At 39.9% G+C, this 20,148-nt stretch overlaps 1 protein-coding gene across 6 annotated transcripts in view; it reads left to right on the top strand.

Moving 5' to 3' along the window:
• SCML4 (Scm polycomb group protein like 4) overlaps nt 1–20,148 on the top strand; it is a 124,961-nt gene that overhangs the window by 43,589 nt on the left and 61,224 nt on the right. For 5 of the 6 annotated variants that reach the window (XR_002078248.2, XR_008422931.1, XR_002078247.2 and 2 more), the window contains exon 2: nt 14,091–14,305. The exons of the other annotated variant lie outside the window; for it this stretch is intronic. Coding sequence is in view for 2 of the 5 variants with exons in the window: in XM_053904603.1 (XP_053760578.1) it covers nt 14,150–14,305 (156 nt within the window). In the remaining 3 variants the exon portion in view is untranslated. The remainder of the gene's footprint in view (nt 1–14,090; nt 14,306–20,148) is intronic. 6 annotated transcript variants of the gene reach the window in all.

The following is a 20,148-nucleotide window of genomic DNA, read 5'->3' on the forward strand; positions in this document are numbered from 1 at the left end:
TCCAGAGTGGCTGCACCAGCTTGCATTCCCACCAACAATGCAAAAGAGATCCTCTTTCTCCACATCCTCGCCAACATCTGTTGTTGCTTGAGTTGTTAATGTTAGCCATTCTGACAGGTGTAAGGTGGTATCTCATTGTGGTTTTGCTTTGTATTTCCCTGATGATGAGTGATGCTGAGCATTTTTTCATGTGTCGGTTGGCCATCTGGATGTCTTCTTTGGAGAAGTGTCTATTCATGTCTTTTGCCCGTTTCTTCACTGGATTATCTGTTTTTTGGGTGTTGAGTTTGATAACTTCTTTATAGATTTTGGATACTAACCCTTTATCTGATATGTCATTTGCAAATATCTTCTCCCATTCTGTCAGTTGCCTTTTAGTTTTGCTGATTGTTTCCTTCACTGTGCAGAAGCTTTTTATTTTGATGAGGTCCCAGTAGTTCATTTTTGCTTTTGTTTCCCTTGCCTCTGGAGACATGTTGAGTAAGAAGTTGCTGTGGCCAAGATTGAAGAGGTTTTGCCTGCTTTCTCCTCGAGGATTTTGATGGCTTCCTGTCATACATTTAGGTCTTTCATCCATTTTGCGTTTATTTTTGTATATGGTGTAAGAAAGCAGTCCAGGTTCATTCTTCTGCATGTTGCTGTCCAGTTTTCCCAGCACCACTTGCTGAAGAGACTGTCTTTATTCCATTGGATATTCTTTCCTGCTCTGTCAAAGATTAGTTGGCCATATGTTTGTGGGTCCATTTCTGGGTTCTCTATTCTGTTCCATTGATCTGAGTGTCTGTTGTTTGTGCCAGTACCATACTGTCTTGATGATCACAACTCTGTAGTATAGCTTGAAGTCTGGGATTGTGATGCCTCCTGCTTTGGTTTTCTTTTTCAAGATCGCTTTGGCTATTCGGTATCTTTTCTGGTTCCATACAAATTTTAGGATTATTTGTTCTAGCTCTGTGAAGAATGCTGGTGTTATTTTGATAGGCATTGCATTGAATATGTAGATTGCTTTGGGTAGTATTGACATTTTAACAATATTTGTTCTTCCTATCCAGGAGCATGGAATCTTTTTCCATTTTTTTGTGTCTTCTTCAATTTCTTTCATAAGCTTTCTATAGTTTTCAGCATATAGATTTTTCACCTCTTTGGTTAGATTTATTCCTAGGTATTCTATGGTTTTTGGTGCAACTGTAAGTGGGATTGATTCCTTGATTTCTCTTTCTGTTGCTTCAGTGTTGGTGTATAGGAATGCAACTGATTTCTGTGCATTGATTATCCTGAAACTTTGCTGAATTCATGAATCAGTTCTAGCAGTTTTTTGGTGGAATCGTTTGGGTTTTCCATATAGAGTATCATGTTATCTGCGAAGAGTGAAAGTTTGACCTCCTCCTGGCCGATTTGGATGCCTTTTATTTCTTTGTGTTGTCTGACTGCAGAGGCTAAGACTTCCAATACTATGTTGAATAACAGTGGTGAGAGTGGACATCCCTGCCTTGTTCCTGACCTTAGGGGGGAAGGTCTCAGTTTTTCCCCATTGAGGATGATATTAACGTTGGGTTGTTCATATATAGCTTTTATGATCTCAAGGTATGCTCCTTCTATCCCTACTTTCTTGAGGGTTTTTATCAAGAAAGGATGCTGTATTTTGTCAAATGCTTTCTCTGCATCTATTGAAAGGATCATATGGTTCTTGCCCTTTCTTTTATTGATGTGGTGAATCACGTTGTTTTGCAGATATTGATCCAGCCCTGCATCCTAGGTATAAATCCCAGTTGGTCATGGTGAATAATTTTTTTAATGTATTGTTGGAGCCAGTTGGCTAATATCTTGTTGAGGATTTTTGCATCCATGTTCATCAGGGAAATTGGTCTATAGTTCTCCTTTTTAGTGGGGTCTAGTCAGGTTTTGGAATCAAGGTAATGCTGACTTCATAGAAAGAGTTTGGAAGTTTTCCTTCCATTTGTATTTTTTGGAACACCTTCAAGAGAATAGGTGTTAACTCTTCCTTAAATGTTTGGCAGAATTCCCCTGGAAAGCCATCTGGACCTGGACTCTTGTTTTTTGGCAGATTTTTGCTTACTAATTCGATTTCCTTACTGGTTACGGGTCTGTTCAAATTTTCTATTTCTTCCTGTTTCATTTTTGGTAGGGTATATGTTTCTAGAAATTTGTCCATTTCTTCCAGATTGCCCATTTTATTGGCATATAATTGCTTATAATATTCTCTTATTATTGTTTTTATTTCTGCTGTGTTGGTTGTGATCTCTCCTCTTTCATTCTTGATTTTATTTATTTGAGTCCTTTCCTTTTTCTTTTTGATCAAACTGGCTAGGGGTTTATCAATTTTGTTAATTCTTTCAAAGGACCAGCTTCTGGTTTCATTGATCTGTTCTATGGTTTTTTTGGTTTCGATAGCATTAATTTCTGCTCTAATCTTTATTATTCCCTGTATTCTGCTGTTTTGGGGTTTTATTTGCTGTTCTTTTTCCAGCTCCTTAAGGCGTAATGTTAGGTTGTGTATCTGAGATCTTTCTTCCTTCTTTAGGAAGGCCTGGATTGCTATATACTTGCCTTTGCTGCATCCCAGAGGTTTTGGGTTGTGGTGTTATCATTTTCATTGACTTCCATATACTTTTAATTTACTCTTTAACTGCTTGGTTAGCCCATTCATTCTTTAGTAAGATGTTCTTCAGTCTCCAAGTATTTGTTACCTTTCCAAATTTTTTCTTGTGGTTGATTTCGAGTTTCATAGCATTGTGGTCTGAAAATATGCACACTATGGTCTCGATCTTTTTGTACTTACTTAGGGCTGATTTGTGTCCCAGTATATGGTCTATTCTGGAGAATGTTCCATGTGCACTGGAGAAAAATGTATATTCTGCTGCTTTAGGATGAAATGTTCTGAATATATCTGTTAAGTCCATCTGGTCCAGTGTATCATTCAAAGCCATTGTTTCCTTGTTGATTTTTTGATTAGATGATCTGTCCATTGCTTTGAGTGGGGTGTTGAAGTCCCCTACTATTATGGTATTACTATCGATGAGTTTCTTTATGTTTGTGATCAATTGATTTATCTATTTGGGTGCTCTCACATTTGGCACATAAAGGATTACAATTGTTATGTCGGTCTTCTTGGTGGATAGACCCCTTGATTATGATGTAACACCCTTCTCCATCTCTTGATACAGTCTTTATTTTAAAGTCTAGATTGTCTGATGTAAGTATGGCTACTCCGGCTTTCTTTTGTTGTCCATTAGCATGATAGATGGTTCTCCATCCCTTTATTTTCAATCTGAAGGTATCTTTAGGTCTAAAGTGGGTCTCTTGTAAACAGCATATAGATGGATCTTGTTTTCTTATCCATTCTGTTATCCTATGTCTTTTGATTGGAACATTGAGTCCGTTGACATTTAGAGTGAGTACTGAAAGATACAAATTTATTACCATTATGATGCTTGTAGAGTTGGAGTTTCTGGTGGTGTTCTCTGGTCCTTTGTAATCTTTGATGCTGTTGGTATTTATTTATTTATATATATATTTTTTCATATTTTCTCCCCTCAGAGAGTCCCCCTTAAAATTTCTTGCAGGGCTGGTTAGTGGTCATAAACTCCTTTAATTTTTCTTTGTCTGGGAAACTTTATCTCTCCTTCTATTTTGAATGACAGCCTTGCTGGATAAAGAATTCTTAGCTGCATATTTTTCAGATTCAGCACATTGAATATATCCTGCCACTCCTTTCTGGCCTGCCAGATTTCTGTGGATAGGTCTGCTGCAAATCTGATCTGTCTTCCCTTGTAGGTTAGGGACTTTTTTTCCCTTGCGCTTTCATGATTCTCTCCTTGCCCGAGTATTTTGTGAATTTGACTACGATATGCCTTGTTGATGGTCAGTGTTTGTTGAATCTAATGCGGGTCCTCTGTGCTTCCTGGATTTTGATGTCTGTGTCTTTCGCCACGTTAGGAAAGTTTTCCACTATGATTTGCTCACATAACCCCTCTACCCCTATTTGTCTCTCTTCCTCTTCTGGGATCCCTTTGATTCTGATGTTTCTTTTTAATGAGTCATTGATTTCTCTAATTCTTAAATCGTGCTCTTTTGCCTTAACCTCCCTCTTTTTTTCTGCTTCATTATTCTCTATAAGTTTGTCCTGTATATCGCTGATTCTCTGTTCTGCCTCATCCATCCTTGTTGCCACTGCATCCATCCATGATTGCATCTCAGTTATAGCATTTTTAATTTCATTCTGGCTGTTTTTTACTTCTTTTGTCTCCGCAGAAGGGGATTCTAATCTATTTTCGACTCCAGCTAGTATTCTTATTATTGTAATTCTAAATTCTGGTTCAGACATCTTGCTTGTATCTGTGTTGGTTAAATCCCTGGCTGTCGTTTCTTCGTGCTCTTTTTTTTAGGGTGAATTCCTTCGTTTTGTCATTTTGAAGGGAGAAAAGGAATTAATGAGGTAGAAAATTAAAATTAAAAAAAATGAAAACTAAAAAATTAAAAACACACACACTCACAAAAATCGAATAAATGATGCTAGATCCTAGGTGTGTTTTGGTCTGGGTGTTGAAAATCATTTGACAGATTAGAGAAAAAAAAGGGGGGAGCAAGAAAAAAAAGGAAACCGTTTGAGAATTTGAAAAAATGAACACACTGAAGTAGACTAAAATGAGATGATGGGAATAAAATAGAATTTGAAAAAATATACATAAAAGTAAAGAATATAGTAGGAAAAATTAAAGAAAAATATTTTTAATAAAAATTAAAAATAAATATGAATTTTTTTCTTTTTCTGTATTCAAGAAAAAGAAACAAAAATGAGAAAAAAGAGAAAAAAGAGAAAAAAAGGAAATCGTTTGAAAATTTGAAAAGGTGAATACACTGAAGTAGCCTAAAATAAAATGACGGAAGTAAAATAGAATTTGAAAAAATTTACACAAAAGTAAAAAATGTAGTAATAAAAATTAAAGGAAAATATTTTTAATAAAAATTGAAAATAAAAATGAATGTTTTCTCTTTCTGTATTCAAGAAAAAGGAAAGAAGTGTAAAAGAGGGAAAAAAAAGAAAGAAAAGAATAGATGGGCCTGCTAACAGATTGAAGTAGGACTGAAATTACTTCATTTTCCCCTAGAAGTCAGTCTATGTAGCACTTTATAGTCCATAAACTAAGCTGGCGGTGAGACTTGGGTTCTTGAAGAGTGAAGTTGGCCCATGTGGGCGGGGCTCAGTGTAATGGCTCTTCTCTCCACTAGATGGCGCTGTCAGCCTGCTGGGGTGGATTGTTGCGGTGCTCGTAGGTGCGTATGTGCATGCGCAGGAGCGGTAAAAATGGCGTCACCCAGCTGCCCAGTCTGTTCTCCTGGATCAGCAATCGCGCACCTGTCCTCTGTCTTCAGCTTTTGTCCACTCCCTACTTTTTCACTCTCTGTGACCAGGCCCCAGGCAGTACCTCTCGCCCGAGTTTTGTCTCAGCTGCAGCTGTTTTCCCCAACCCTTTACTTCCAAAGGACTGCGACTTTGACCCGTTCCGCCCCTCTGCAGGAGGGTCTCACTGGGCAATGGCCGAATGAGCAATGGCCGAATACCGGCTGCACCCAGGAATGCTTGCTGGACCCTGCTGCTGCTGATGCCCAGAGACTGCGGTCAAATGCCAGCCTGCCCCAGAAAAAGTTCGTGAAATAGTGTAGCAGCAGTATTTCAGGGATTATGGAAAATCACAACACACATCTGGCACCAGACTTCACCCTTAATGACCTTGTTCCTGCACCAGCATATGTGGCCATTTTCTGGGGTCTGCTGGGACCAGGTGGCTTCAAAAGTCTCTACCAAATGTCTTTCCAGCAGTGGAACTGCTTTCCCCCGTGTGGCCCAAGAACCTCCTGTCCCCCACTCTGTTCCTGGGGATTCACTCTTCCCACCAGAGCACCGCCAGGTATCGAGCTGCGGAGTTGCAGACTTTGCGCTCCCCTTGTTTACAATCTTAACGGAATTTAAACCCTCTCCTTTCTCCCTTTTTAGTTTAGTCCCTGCGGCTGTTTCCAATTTTCCACTTTCTCTCCAGCTGCTTTTGGAGATGGGTGCTTTTCCTGTATTCCCACCCCCCCACACCCCAGTCTCTGTCCTCTCTCTGCTCGCAAAAGCACCTCCCTTCCTGTGCCTTCTTGCTCCCCAAGTTCACCTCTCCATGCCGCGTACCTGCTGAATTCTGTGGCTCAGATTGTGCAGATTGTTGTGTTAATCCTCCAATCAGTTTTCTAGGTGTGTAGGATGGTTTAGTGTTGGTCTGGCTGTATTTCATGGATGCGAGACACACAAAAAACTCCCATGCTGTTCCGCCATCTTGGCTCCTCCCTAGACATCTTTCTAACTGCCTCTTCTCAAAGCTTTTAGAAGCAACAGAAAGCCGTTGATCCGGCTTCCAGTCTGGCTGGCCCACCCTTGTCCATGTGCTACCCAGCAACCCTGCACACACCTGCTCTATTGCATTTAGCTTATGCTGCCTGGGAAAACCCTAGCTCTGATGTTACCTTTTTGTGTTTCTCCTGCTACCATTCCTTCCAACTCTGTTAAAAGAACTGATTTATTTCTTCCTGCTGTTCCTATAGCATTTTACATGAAACATCTGTAATACCGTCCATCTCACATATTACTTATTTATTTATATTTATGTATATTTATATATATCTTTATTTACCTGTTGTCCATCGTGAGTATCTTAGGAGATGTGTTTTATTTATTGTCATCCGTAATCCAAGTGCCTAACACAGTATTTTACACTCACTACATATTTAACAGGTATTTGTTGGAGGAATTAATAAATAAATGAGTGAATGAATGAGTGAATACATGAATACATGCCTCAGGATTGAGTTAGGTGACTCAGTGGTCCCATGCTATTGGTGTCTGCTTTCGACTTGGTAACTCTTGGTTCTTTACCTTGATGAAGCACCATTAGCCAGGACTTTGGTTTGTATGTATTAGATTTGCAAGGCTAACAGGTCAAATGTCCTCCCCAAATTCACAGACCAGATCTTAGTTCCTCTTGGTTCAATTGTAATAATTCCAGCTAAGCCTTGTTTTGATAAGAAGAGGGAGATCTAGGAAAGCAGCAGTAAATCACTTCATTTAATATGTCAAGCCAGGAGTTGACAACCGCTTATAGGGTATAACTAGAAGATTTATAGACCTGATGATTAGGCTGCTCTAGGGACAGAATCTTTTATGTTTATTAAAACTCTTTGCTCCAAGATGGCTCCCAAATCCGACCTGAACCAAGGCAGCCTGTATTTGCTGAAGTCTGCGATTGAAAGCAGAGAAATTCAGAGGTACCATATAACACCTGCAAGATTTTGAGAGTTCTCAAGTGATGTACATATTTGGTTGTATCAGACTATGTGTTGGTGGAGAGGTTGTCTTCGGCAGCATTTGAGGTCTTTTAAGGTCTTTGGAGATGAGGGAAGTTGTTGGGGGAGGGCAGTGACCCAACTGCCACTTGGGGCCTCAGTGGCAGGGCTTGCAGGGTATCAAGGAGGGACCAGGGAGTGCACTGCTGCTCTTGAGAGCTGGTTCTCTCTTCCTGTCTGCCGTCTGTTTAGACACTCTTATTAGCTCCGAAATAACCTTCTCCATTATTTTTGGTGATGAGGTCCTTTTTTTTTTTTTTTTAATTTTGTCACAGTTTGTTTAGGATGTTAGAGCAGTGGTCAGTGAAGTTCTGTAGCTCAAGTGCCAAAACCATTAGAAAACAAGAAAACAAAAGGCCATTTGAAGATGCACAAATTTCCAAAAAAAAAAAAAAACCCCAAAACAACAATAACAAAAAACCCAACTTTCCAGACAAGGGGAATTATTCACTCATTGTTTATTTTTCTATTTATGGTGTTTTTCTGCCTAGGGTTTAAAATATTCCAACAATGAAGAATGGTACAAAGACAGCAAAAACATCTTTCAATATCTGTCTGCCCAGAGACAACTACCAGTCTTTTGATGATAATCTTTCCAAGACCTCTTTTCATGCTTAACACATGCAGACTTATCTCTATTATATATATACAAAGATATGAATAGAATCATAGCACATATGCTATTTTGTAGTCTTCAGTGCAATTTTATATGTATACACACATTTACATTTATAATTTATGAATGTGAAATATTATATTCACAAAATATCCACTTTATAAATGGGAAATAATTTACTTAACTGGTTTTGAGAGACATTTTGATTGCTTTCAGTTTTTCACTATTATAAACAATGTGCAAAGAATACCCTTGGCCATATATCTTTGTGTTCTTCTCAGATGCTCTTCTTAGGACAAATCCTTAGGAGTAATATGGCTGGATTAGGAAGCGTGCATCTGAAAGTTAAGAGATTTTCAAATTGTCCTACAGAAAGGTTAGCCAATTTCCACCCCTACCAACAGTAAATGGGAATCCTCGTTCCTCTACTCCTCACCAGCATGAACTATTGATTGATTTATTCATATTTATCAATCTGATCAGCAATATGTGATATCTCGTTGTACTTTTGGGGGAGGTTGCCAGTAAAGTTTAGAAGCCTTTCTTTTGATAATTGACCATTTCTTTTCTTCATTTCCTCCTTCCTTCCTTCTTCTCTCTGAATCATCTGAGTCCTTTGCCCATTTTTCTATCGCAGTATTTATTTTTATTTTTATAATTTGAAGGAGTTTTTTGTATTAAGCTTTTGTTGGTCCCATATGTAGCAAACAGTTTTTTCAGATTTTCATTTTTCCTTCTGCATAATTTGCTTTTGCTGTATAAAGCATTTGAGTTTTATGTAGTCATGTCTATTAGTCTTTACATTTCCAAACTGCTTCCTGAATTTTTCACATAGTTAGAAAGTCTGCCTCCATTCCAAGAGTATTAAAATGTTGACCTTCATTGTCTTCAGTACTTCTTGTTTCTTTTTTTGAGGTCTATTTTAGTTTTAGTTATCTCTAGAATTAATTTCGCTCAAATAATAGTTAAATTTTTCTTTATTTCTTTAAATTTTTTTAAGTGTTCATTTATTTTTGAGAGAGAGAGAGAGAGAGACAGACAGAGCATGAGCAGGGGAGGGGCAGAGAGAGAGAGAGAGAGAGACAGAATTCGAAGCAGGCTCCAGGTTCTGAGCTGTCAGCACAAAGCCTGACATGGGACCCGAACTCATGAACCGTGAGATCATGACCTGAGCCAAAGTCGGACGCTTAACCGACTGAGCCACTCAGGTGCCCCAAATTTTCTTTATTTCTAAGTGTCTGTTTTCCATAGCTCATTTGTTGAGATTTCCTGCACTGATATGATAAATGATCTTAAGTTTCAAACAAATGGAAACTTAACGTATGTTTAATTTCTGGCCTAGCTTTTCCATCAATCTGATTGCTTAGCCCTGTACCTTACTGCTGCCATTGTTATAGTTTTATAATATACTTTAGAAACCAGGAGGGCAAGTCTCCAGTGGCCTTTGTTTTGTCCTTCTTTTCTTAAAGTCTGTTTGGATTCTTAATGTGATTGCACTTATAGGATGATTTAGGTGAAAATTATACTTCAGAAATACCCATCTGTCCAATAACAGAATAATCATTTTTAAATCTTATTTTAAGGCATAAGTAGGATTTTTTTTAAAAAAAATATTACTTTCTTCATGTAAGTCCTACTTATTGAATTTCATGAAGTACTATGAAGGGTCTGAGATTTTTATCCTCTGCAAGCAAACAGGTCAGCCTACCACAATGTCATGGATATGGTAGAAGAAAAATGGCTCCCAGTCCAGAGGCACAGCAGATGGTTTGTCTTCATGTTCCCACCTGTTTCCCTTGTCCAAGTTCCATGGCGATGATGTACATGCTGTGGGTTTGTGTCACAGCTGAGAAACTCTAAGCTCAGGAAATCAAATGAGAGGTCAGAATAACCTTCTGTGACCTAACTGATAAAAATGAGAGGAGTAAACTGAGGAAGAAGAAAGAGCATTCCAGGCAAAGGGAACTACATATGCAAAGGCCCTGTGGTGGGAGGAATTTTAGCAACTATAAACACCCGGGGAAAAAAAAGTCACTATGGTAATTCCATTGTTTTTCTGGCTCAGGGTGCCATAGAAAGCTAAGAGTGTATTATTTTCATTAGGATTTGTTGCTGTTCTTTATTCTTAAAGAACTTTTCTTCAGACACAGAGAGCCTCCTCATTATGGAAGACAGCCTCTTAATATATGTTTGAGTATTTTCCTTTTCTGTTAGTTTTTTGCTAATGTTTATGTATTTATTTTGAGAGAGGCAGAGAATGTGAGCAGTGGAGGTGCAGAGAAAGAGAGAGAGAATCCCAAGCAGGCTCTGTGCTGTCAGGGCAGAGCCCATCGTGGGGCTCAATCTCACCAGCTGTGAGATCATGATCTGAGCTGAAATCAGGAGTTGGAGGTTCAACCAACTGAGGTACCCAGGCGCCCCCTTTTCTATTAGTTTCGATCTTTTCATTAAACATCTGATAAATGGTCATTGTCTATCTTCCATAGTTATGTTCTCCCTAAAAAAAAAAAATCCCATCTTCCTTGTTTCCCCTGCATTCCAAGATTGGGACCCTTCCTTGTTTTCAGTATTAAGTATTCAGTATTTGTTATTTTTCCTTTTTTTTTTTTTTTGGTTCATGTCTTAGTTTTGGAAAAGGACATTTTTGGAGACCCTGAACTATTGTCACCATCATTTCCAAAGTGTCTGAGTCTGTTATTAAAATACCACTTTGTGTTTTCCCCTAACTCTTTATAATTATTCCAAGGAGACTTTCAGAGAACCCCACATAATTAAAATAACCTCTTCAGTTTTTAAAAATCTTGTTACTTAAAATTGCATTTACTCGCATATTAAAATATTGATTTGTGAGAAGGAATTGAAAAATAGTATCTTCTTGATCAGTGGATGAACCATCTCCAAGTATTTCCCCAATTACTGTAGTGCCTCGTGTGCCACCAATAATAGTTCACTGTTGGGGCACTTGAGTGGCTCAGCCGGTTAAATGTCTGACTTCAGCTCAGGCTCAGGTTGTGATCTTGCCGCTCGTGAGTTCGAGCCCAATGTCTGGCTCTGTGCCGAAAGCTCAGAGCCTGGAGCCTGCTTCGGATTCGGTGTCTCCCTCTCTCTCTGCCCCTGCCCCATTCACGCTCTTTCTCTTGAAAAAATAAAATAAAATAAAAACATTAAAAAAACAAAAAAATAATAGTTCATTGTTGCTCCGCTAGCATGAAATTCATTAATCAGATTTAGTTTTCAGGAAAGCTCCTTCATACCCTAAGATAGATGCACTTCCAGTAAGGAAGTGGAAAGTCGCACAAGTCCTGTTTTTTCCTCACAGTAGAGGAAGAGAATTAGAACAACAGAAAAGCTCAGTTTAAAAGATGGCTTTTTTTGAGGTGCCTGGGTGGCTCAGTCGGTTAAGTGTCTGACTTTGGCTCAGGTCATGATCTCACAGTCCATGCGTTCAAGCCCCACATTGGGCTCTGTGCTGACAGCTCAGAACCTGGAGCCTGCTTTGGATTCTGTGTCTCCCTCTCTCTCTGCCCCTCCCCCACTCACACTCTGTCTCTCTCTCTCTCTCTCTCAAAACTAAATAAACATTAAAAAATTTGTTTAAAAAGATGACTTTTTTGTAGGAAATTTTTTTCTAAAATTTTCTAAATTTTTTTTCTATTTTTTTCTAACATAGTGAGGATAGTTCAGCATAATTTTGAGGGATACAAATTTTTAGGATAATATGCTAATTAGTCACCGGTCCTTCACTCTTCAAAACCTATTCAACAAGAAGACTTTTGTGAGGGAGTATCTAAGTTAGCAGAGGATCACAATTCACCAGGGAAGGAACGCAGCCAACTGAGCCTTCAAAAACAGGAGGAAAGAGATTCAATGCCTTCTCTGGACCTGGGTTTTCTCTTATTGACTTTTGATCTTAATGTTAGATACATCGCTGACCTTGTCCCTAGAGGCAAAGTAGAAAGGTAGAAAAACCTGTCCTAGACTAGAAAAAGAAATCCCATTTCCAAAATCTGTAAACTAAAAATGGAGAAGCAGACACTTGATCATGATAGCTCAAAATGGGACTCAGATCAAGTTCCACACAGCAAAGATCTTACTGAATAAATTTTGGTGGGTTTTCAATGTTTTGGGAAGCCGCTTTTTTGAAAACGAGTGTTTGGGGTATTTGTTGGCACTGGGGGATGTTGACAGTAAGTCTAGAAATGGAATGATTCCCTTTGTTCACATATTGATGGGTTTATCTTCATTGATTATGATTCATTGACTGTAAGATGCCCTTGATAATATCACACCTCATTATTTCATGTACCAAGAAAGAAAAATTGCTCCATACAGAATTTGATGTGCTTGCAATGCTTTAGGGTGCATTGTGATTTCAGAGATGTTATTTTGTAAAAAAGTGTGCATTTTAGAATCAATGAGACATGGTGTTTTTCTTACACAAAAACAAGAAAAATCGACATCCTCAACAGCTTGTCTATCTACCTGAAATACCTAACAATAAACAAATTTATGCTTTAAAATTCTATGTGCTAGGTATGATATTTCCAAGAGCAATCAATATTATTGAGTGGATACCGTTAATATTCAGAGAATTAACAAAACTGAACTGACATTTGTAAAAGATGCCCCAAATTTCCCGTCATGTTTTAGGATATCAAATATCCACTATTTGATATTTTCCTTCCGGAGCAAAGCAATCTGGTTCCTACAGTGGCTGCCCAGACCTGGGGGGTAGGGACCACTTCCATCATCTTTCCGAATTTTTCCTGTGGCCTCTTGAGCAAAAGCTTCTCATTTCCAACTGTTGGCTACCATTAAGCCTCAGAAATGAGTTTTGTCACCTAACATCATCCCTGAGTTAGAGTGTAGAGTTCTTTCTGTCCGACTTGTTACATTTCTTAACATTCAAGGAAATCTGACCCTTGAGCTCATGATACTGCTGAGCTCCCTGGGTTGGAGTTGATCAACTACCTCTTGCTGCAAGATTTAGTCAACTCTACCTGAGAGAGCTTATCATTAGTATATTTTTTTAAGTTTTATTTATTTTGAGAGGTAGAAGAGGGACAGAGAGAAGGAGAGAGAGAATCCGAAGCAGGCTCCGAGTTGTCAGCCTGATGTGGGGCTCGAATTCATGAACTGTGAGGTCATAACCTGAGCTGAAGTCAGACGCTTGACTGACTAAGCCACCCAGGGACCCGTGTCATCAGTATTTTTAATGCTATGAATATTATAGCATGTGGGGTATCTGTTTGGGGGAAAGGATGTGTCCATAGCGAACAATTACCAACAGTTCTATAGTCTCTGCCACTTACGTCATTTCCTTTCACTTTTTTACCACATACATTTTTACATAGTGGAGATCATTTTTAAGCACAATTTATGAGATGCTTTTTCATTCAATCTCATGTTGTTGAAATAATATGGTTAAAGACTTTTAACCAGGTGATTGTTTTGTTCTGTAGATAATGGTAACTATTCCCCTATTGCTTGTTATTTGGGCTCCATCCATTCTATTTTTGCAATTCTAAAACATGCTAAAATGAACATCTCTGTAGGTAAATCCCTATCCGCATTTTGACCGAGGGACATAACTTTAATACAATTGATTTGTACCGTTACATCCCTTCCATGGGAAAAATAAAGGTCATAACAATTTATAACCCAACCAAAGGGGCAGGAGCGAATGTGAGGGAATAGTTGTATTTATCTAATACTATTGTCGAATCACTTCAAGGTTGAACGAAGTGGGGAAACTGAGACACACATTGATAAAGTCGTCTCGTTGCTGGCAGCACTATTGGTTGCATTTGGAGCTGGGAATCTATTGTCCTCTCCACCTAGACAGCATCTTCCCTGCTTTGTTATAGCCCTGTGGAAATTTGCTCTCCTTGAAATGATCCCAGAACTCCAACAGCACTGTAAAAACTCCTAGTGGTGCCTGGCTGTTTTGTATTTGGTCTTCCCCTCCAATAAAGGATAGGCATGGCCAAAAACACCAAATGGGATACATGTTTGCCTTGCAAACCAAACAAACCCTTCTGTTTTTGTTTTGCTTTGTGTCTGGACTAATTCTTAGCACCTCTTCTGCCTGTGAGCGATTTGTCACTTCCTTCTGTAAGACTGGCACCAGCAGACATGCAGTCTCAGAGGATCCCGGGGAGAAAGCGAGGCCGACCCCCACTGCACTCAACACCTATGAAGATGGCAGTGCATAACCTTTATTCTGCTTCAGCTGGTTCTTTGCCAGCAGCGAAGATCCCAAAGAAAAGAGGGCGGAAGCCTGGGTACAAGGTACGGCTCCATCATCTCCTTTCTCCACGGTGACATTGGGCTGGGGCATGGGTGCTTGGGCAGAGCCCCACCGCAGAATGTGAGGAAAGGCTGGGAGCTGGGTAATGACAAGATGAGAAGTAAGTTTCTCTCAATGAAGTCTGTGACAGACAAGGCCTCATTGTTACAGCGGGGCCCACATTGCATGCTGTCCCCGTCGTGTGCATTTGTACAAGTGGAGAAAGCAAATTGCACCAGATGGGGAAAGTTGTAAGGCGAGCAGATTTTAGGGTCATAGCTAAACACACATTTTAAGACTTGCATTTAAATTAGTGTTTCAGACACTGAATTTTCCCCTCACTGTGCCTACTAGGGCGGCGCTCAAAGCCACTTTCCAGAACTCATTCGTCATTTATTTTAGTAAAAGCAGATGATGTTCCTGAAACACTTAAATTAATAATGCGTGCAGCCTAGTGTCAGAGGACATAGAAGAATTTTCCCAAACAGAGCCTAAACAAGGGGGACTCATCATGAAAATTCAGGGTGTTAATTCATAGTTTCCTGCTTATAAAAAGTGCTGACGTCAAGTTTGGCTTCAAGGAGGCGTATCAGGCAGAATTAAAATCCCGTGACCCTTGGAAGAATTAACAATTCAGAGTGGCAGGGGGTGGAAAAGAAATTCTCTGATGTAATTGCAATCACATAAAGCAATCTGAACCAGAGGAGGGAGAGCTTCTCCTCCAAGATGTTTTTGAAGAGGCTACTAGAGAAGAAAGACTATTGAGTTCATTCTCCACAAGACTTTTGGGCATTAGAAAATGAGCTTCAGAAGTTTTCCTTCCTTTATTTTTTCTTGAAATAAAGAGCTTATGTTTCCATCTTGAGATCTGAATACTCAAACCAAAATGCAAATTGGCAATTAACTCCCATATATTTAGGAAAATGTATGGAAATTATTTCAGGTCAGCAGAAAGACAAAGCTTCCGGAAGAATCGGTGATGAATTCAACCTTTATCCCTTTGGTTCTCCGCAGTTCTTCCAACTGCTGGAAAATAAAAACAGGAGGTAGGGGGAAGGTGACTCAAAGTTGTTTGGGGGTCATGGGTTTTAGTAAAAGAAGCTTTTACTCAGCCACCTCATGAAGTAAACTCTTCTGTCACTGGTTACTTTTCTAACAAAGAGAGCCTCCTCTTTCTCATGGGCACTTCAGCTTCAGCATTGTTTCTCTGAAGCCGGCATAGGGCAGGCCCTCCCAGCTCAGCTACCTGCGCCATTGCTGAGGTCTGGGTATTGAATCTGGAAGGACGGAGCAGGGCAGCCCTTCTGTGAATAGAGCCAGGGAGCAAGTCCAGGATCTGAAGAAACACACTGAAAACTTCTCTCTCCTATTTGGCCTTTCTCCTACTCCCCTGGGAGCTGTGACCCAAGAATGAAAATTACCAACAGACACAGCATTTCTAGGGCCAGGAAAAATGGGAATTCAGTCCATGGAATGAGCCCGACTTGGCAATTTTCCTGTCTCCTAAAAGGGGCAGTTTTCAGGGCTCCTAACACTCAGAGACACATCAAGGCAGGAAGAAAGCTTTTGGAATGGTTAGCTGACAATGTAGGCCCTGCACATGGCAGGCAGATCTCATGTCCATGCCTCACAGGGCTACTTGGCTAGGGGCAACGGGCCACAGCTCTTCCTTGAGTCCATCTTCCATGTATTTGGGGAACTGTGTGGGAATTATTTCAGGCCAGCAGCTCCCAGACAGCTCCCCAAGTGTTCAAGAACACCTCCAAACCAGGTGCTAGTCTGCCGGAGTGCTGACTCCCTCGTGGTGACATGAGAAAAATAAGAACCGTGTGCAAATCTTCGTAGAGCTAAAATGATTCCACCCAAAGGATCATCCTTTATTCTGAAATATCTGCTTCTTACTCTTTTGGCGTTAGAGTTTGTTTTCTTTTATTTAATTGTTGTATGTTGTCAGGATTTGGTAATTTAAAAAATGTCCTTACTTCGCAAAATAAATTTGGCAACCAATTAAGTCTCTCCAGTTTTTTTTTCTTTTTGACAATTTCTTAGATCCAGAAGCCCCCTTTTACCATTAATGAAAAGGTTTTAATTGTGGAGAAGCCACCGAGGAAACTGTACAGTGTTGTTCCATTTACCAAATGGCCACTAATTTGGCAATTTTAACTATCTGAGACACAGTTGGGGAGCCAGAAGTTGTTAAAAAAGAAGCCCTGAGCAAGCGAAGTAAGATATTACTTGGTGTATCCTTAAAGATCCTGTATTTAATTGTTAAGAAAATGCTTCCAAGCCCTCCTTCAGAGTCTATTTACCTTTATTGTAGATGCATTTCTTACAAGCTCTATTATAGCGATTTAATAGTCTTAGATTTGAAGGAGAAGATATTTTGGGGAAGAAGAGTGCCCACACAGCTGGGTACTGAAAGTATAATAATAATTATTGTTATAATTAAATGATGTTTTATTAATAATACAGAACAATAACAAATACAATAACATTATCAATATTATAAAGTAGTGAAGAACAATTTTGTCATTTCAATAAAAACATCATTATGGCATATTCATCCTAACAATACTGTCATAACGAAGTAATCCGTGTTTGAGCCTTTGGAAGGTTCCTGAGTCTTGAGGATGCCTGTTGTGCTGACTGCATCACAGATCTATGCTGGTTGACATTTGTCACCTCTTGCCTGGCGCTCTCCCAAACTGCACTCTCGATCACCTCTGTGCCCAGCACAGGTGGAAACTCTGTCTGGTCCAAGAATGGGCACAAGCCTCTCCCTTTAAGATCCAAGCACAGCTGACACAGGCTGTGATGTTTAACCCTTTCTCTGAGTCTTGAGAATAATATGAGTGAATTGCAGGCAGAAAAGGAAGAATTCAACGGGTAGTCAGATGTGAGTGCTCCAGAGTTCATAGGTCATGCCTCCTCCCAGGGCCCATCTGCCCATGCCTCTTGGCTCAGGCCTGCAGCCACATTTCTGGGGCATGCTCACTGCCAGGAAAGCATCATTTTATGGCCTTACTGCCTCCTTCTCACCCCAGTCGAAGAAAGCAAAAACCTCTTAACATCATATTTTCTCTGAAAGGCCCTACGCCGACTGCCATGAAAACAGCCTTCTTCATTATCAAACAGAATTTACATCTCAGTTTGAAGCATCTGCTATTGGTTTAGTTCAGAGACAACCCAAGGTCAACAGATAGATTTTCCTCATATTTCGTGACTAAAAAGACTATTAAGGTCTTTTTAAAGAGATAAAGAGAGTCTGCATCAAGAAAGAGCCCTAGCTTCTATTCTGTACTGGCAGCTGATTGTAATGTCACCTAACAGTGGGATTTCCAGCTTCTGTGTCTTTATGATTGGGATTATGATTTAAACAGGAAGAAGAAAGTGCTGGGTTTTAAAAATAGCTGTTTGTCCCCTACACATCATCATCATCATCATCACCATCATCATAATTAATACTAATAGCAAGAATAGTCGTATATAACATTTATTCAGCACTTCTGTGTTTGAGGCTCTGGACCAAAGCACTTTGTGTACATTTTCTTATTTGAACCCTGATAGTGAGGGAGCTAGAAAAACTGCAGGAATTAGGTATGAGTGAACCAAGTCCCACAGCCTGAGGCTGCTTACTGTTGGGCCAGAAGTCCTCTAGACCTTGGCAATCTCTTTGCATTATTGTTCAGAATAGTAATTATGCTTTCCCATTTACTCTTTCCAAATTATGTCCTGTCTGCTCTGTTTAATGAGCTTAGAAACGTGTAACATGTTTAGAAAGAAGATACTCTGTAAAATCTTAAAAACAAATGGTTAACATGTTCTGAAATGTTGGTAATTGTATCATTGAGAATATAAATCCAGCTGCTGTGACAAAGGGGAAGCAACAGTGGCCTAAAGAAGAGGAAGCTAACTTCTTTCTTATGTTAAAAATCTGGGAAGCCCATCTGAAAGTGACATGATGCCTCCATGGTGTTGGGGACCCAGGCTCCTGCTCTGTTGTCACTCTGCTCCTCTTAACACAAAGTCCCTACCTCACGCTATAAAATAGCTCCTCCAGTTCCCTCTTTCCTGCTAGTCTAGCCAGCCAGATGGAGGCAGAGCTAGTGGAGGCATGTCTTTCCCCTTTAAGGACTCAACATTCAAGGCTGCACACACGCCTTACACTTGCATGCTGCTGGCCAGAACCTAGTCACTTGGCCTCACTTAACTCCAAGGGAGGTGGGGCAAAGCAGTATGGGGTGATCAGGTGGCTGGCTAAAATTCAGAGATTGAATTAATAAAGAAAGAAAGGAGCGTGGATATTTGGAATAACCAGCAGCCTCTGCTAAGTACTTACAGAACAGTCTTCTGTTACCTAGAAAATTTACTCTATAAAGAGAGTGATTTTCTAATAAACATAAGGAAATGCAACATTATGTTTTTTTTTTTTTTTATTTTGAGAGAAAGAGAGAGAGCACACATGCACGAGTCGGGGAGGCACAGAGATAGAGGTAGAGAGAGAGAATCCCAGGCAGCCTCCGCACACGAGGCTCAAACACAAGACCCTGGGATCAGGACCTGAACTGAAATCAAGAGTCAGACGCTTAATCGACTGAGGCACCCACGTTCCTCACAACATTATGTTTTATTCCCTCTTTTTTATTGTCATCCTTTTCTTCCCACCTCCCAACCCCCAAAAGAGTATGTGTTCTTGGCATTGTGTAACAAGGAAGTCAAATTCACAAAACTCTCAAGTAAGAAAATGTTCAAACTTAAGCAGAAAGCGTTTTGTTTGTTTCAACACTTGTTTAAAGTCTCTTTCTAAAATGTGTTTTCACAAAAACTGTCAAAATGGCTTTGATGATTCTTTGATTGTCCAGATCTTATATTGTCTTAGAGTCATATTTTGGAACACCAAATGTAGCATGGTAGTATGCAAGGGAAGAATAGATACCAAATAACCCTTCCTGTCCCTGTCTTCAAGGCCTCCCCTTGCTGATGGTGGGCTTGGTGCCCCACCTGTGCCCCATGGAGGAAAATGATTACACAAGCACAAAAAACAGCACCTAGGGTAGGGACTATCTCTCCTGTGGCTTTCTATTACCCTCCAGCCCCAACGCCAGGGCTGGAGCAAGGGCCAAGGTTGAGGTGCAATGGTGGGCGTGAGGTGCAATGGTGGGTGTGAGGCCCTCGTGTGCTGGTTTATGATTCCCCGCAGCGTTCTGAGTGTAACTCGGGCATGAATGCTAGTCGATGTTTCCAATTATGTTAAGAAGTAAGGGAAATGTAAACAGTGAAGTTGTATATTGGAATTCTGCTCTTTTGTTGAGAATGGGATAAACTTCTTCATGAATTTATCGTGGACGGATGATAGTTTGTCAAAAAAAATAGTTCAGTTTTTTGTGCTATTCACGGTGTCACAGCTACAAAGAAGGCACACTTTTTTTTTTTTTTAGTTTTATAAATGAGTGTTTATTTTTTTTTCTTTTTTTTTTCTTTTTTAATATATGAAATTTACTGTCAAATTGGTTTCCATACAACACCCAGTGCTCATCCCAAAAGGTGCCCTCCTCAATACCCATCACCCACCCTGCCCTCCCTCCCACCCCCCATCAACCCTCAGTTTGTTCTCAGTTTTTAACAGTCTCTTATGCTTTGGCTCTCTCCCACTCTAACCTCTTTTTTTTTTTTTTTTCCTTCCCCTCCCCCATGGGTTTCTGTTAAGTTTCTCAGGATCCACATAAGAGTGAAACCATATGGTATCTGTCTTTCTCTGTATGGCTTATTTCACTTAGCATCACACTCTCCAGTTCCATCCACGTTGCTACAAAAGGCCATATTTCATTTTTTCTCATTGCCACGT

Source organism: Panthera pardus, unplaced genomic scaffold, assembly GCF_024362965.1.
Source record: "Panthera pardus isolate Hobbes unplaced genomic scaffold, ASM2436296v1 HiC_scaffold_17, whole genome shotgun sequence".
In the NCBI taxonomy this organism is placed as follows: Eukaryota; Metazoa; Chordata; class Mammalia; order Carnivora; family Felidae; genus Panthera; species Panthera pardus.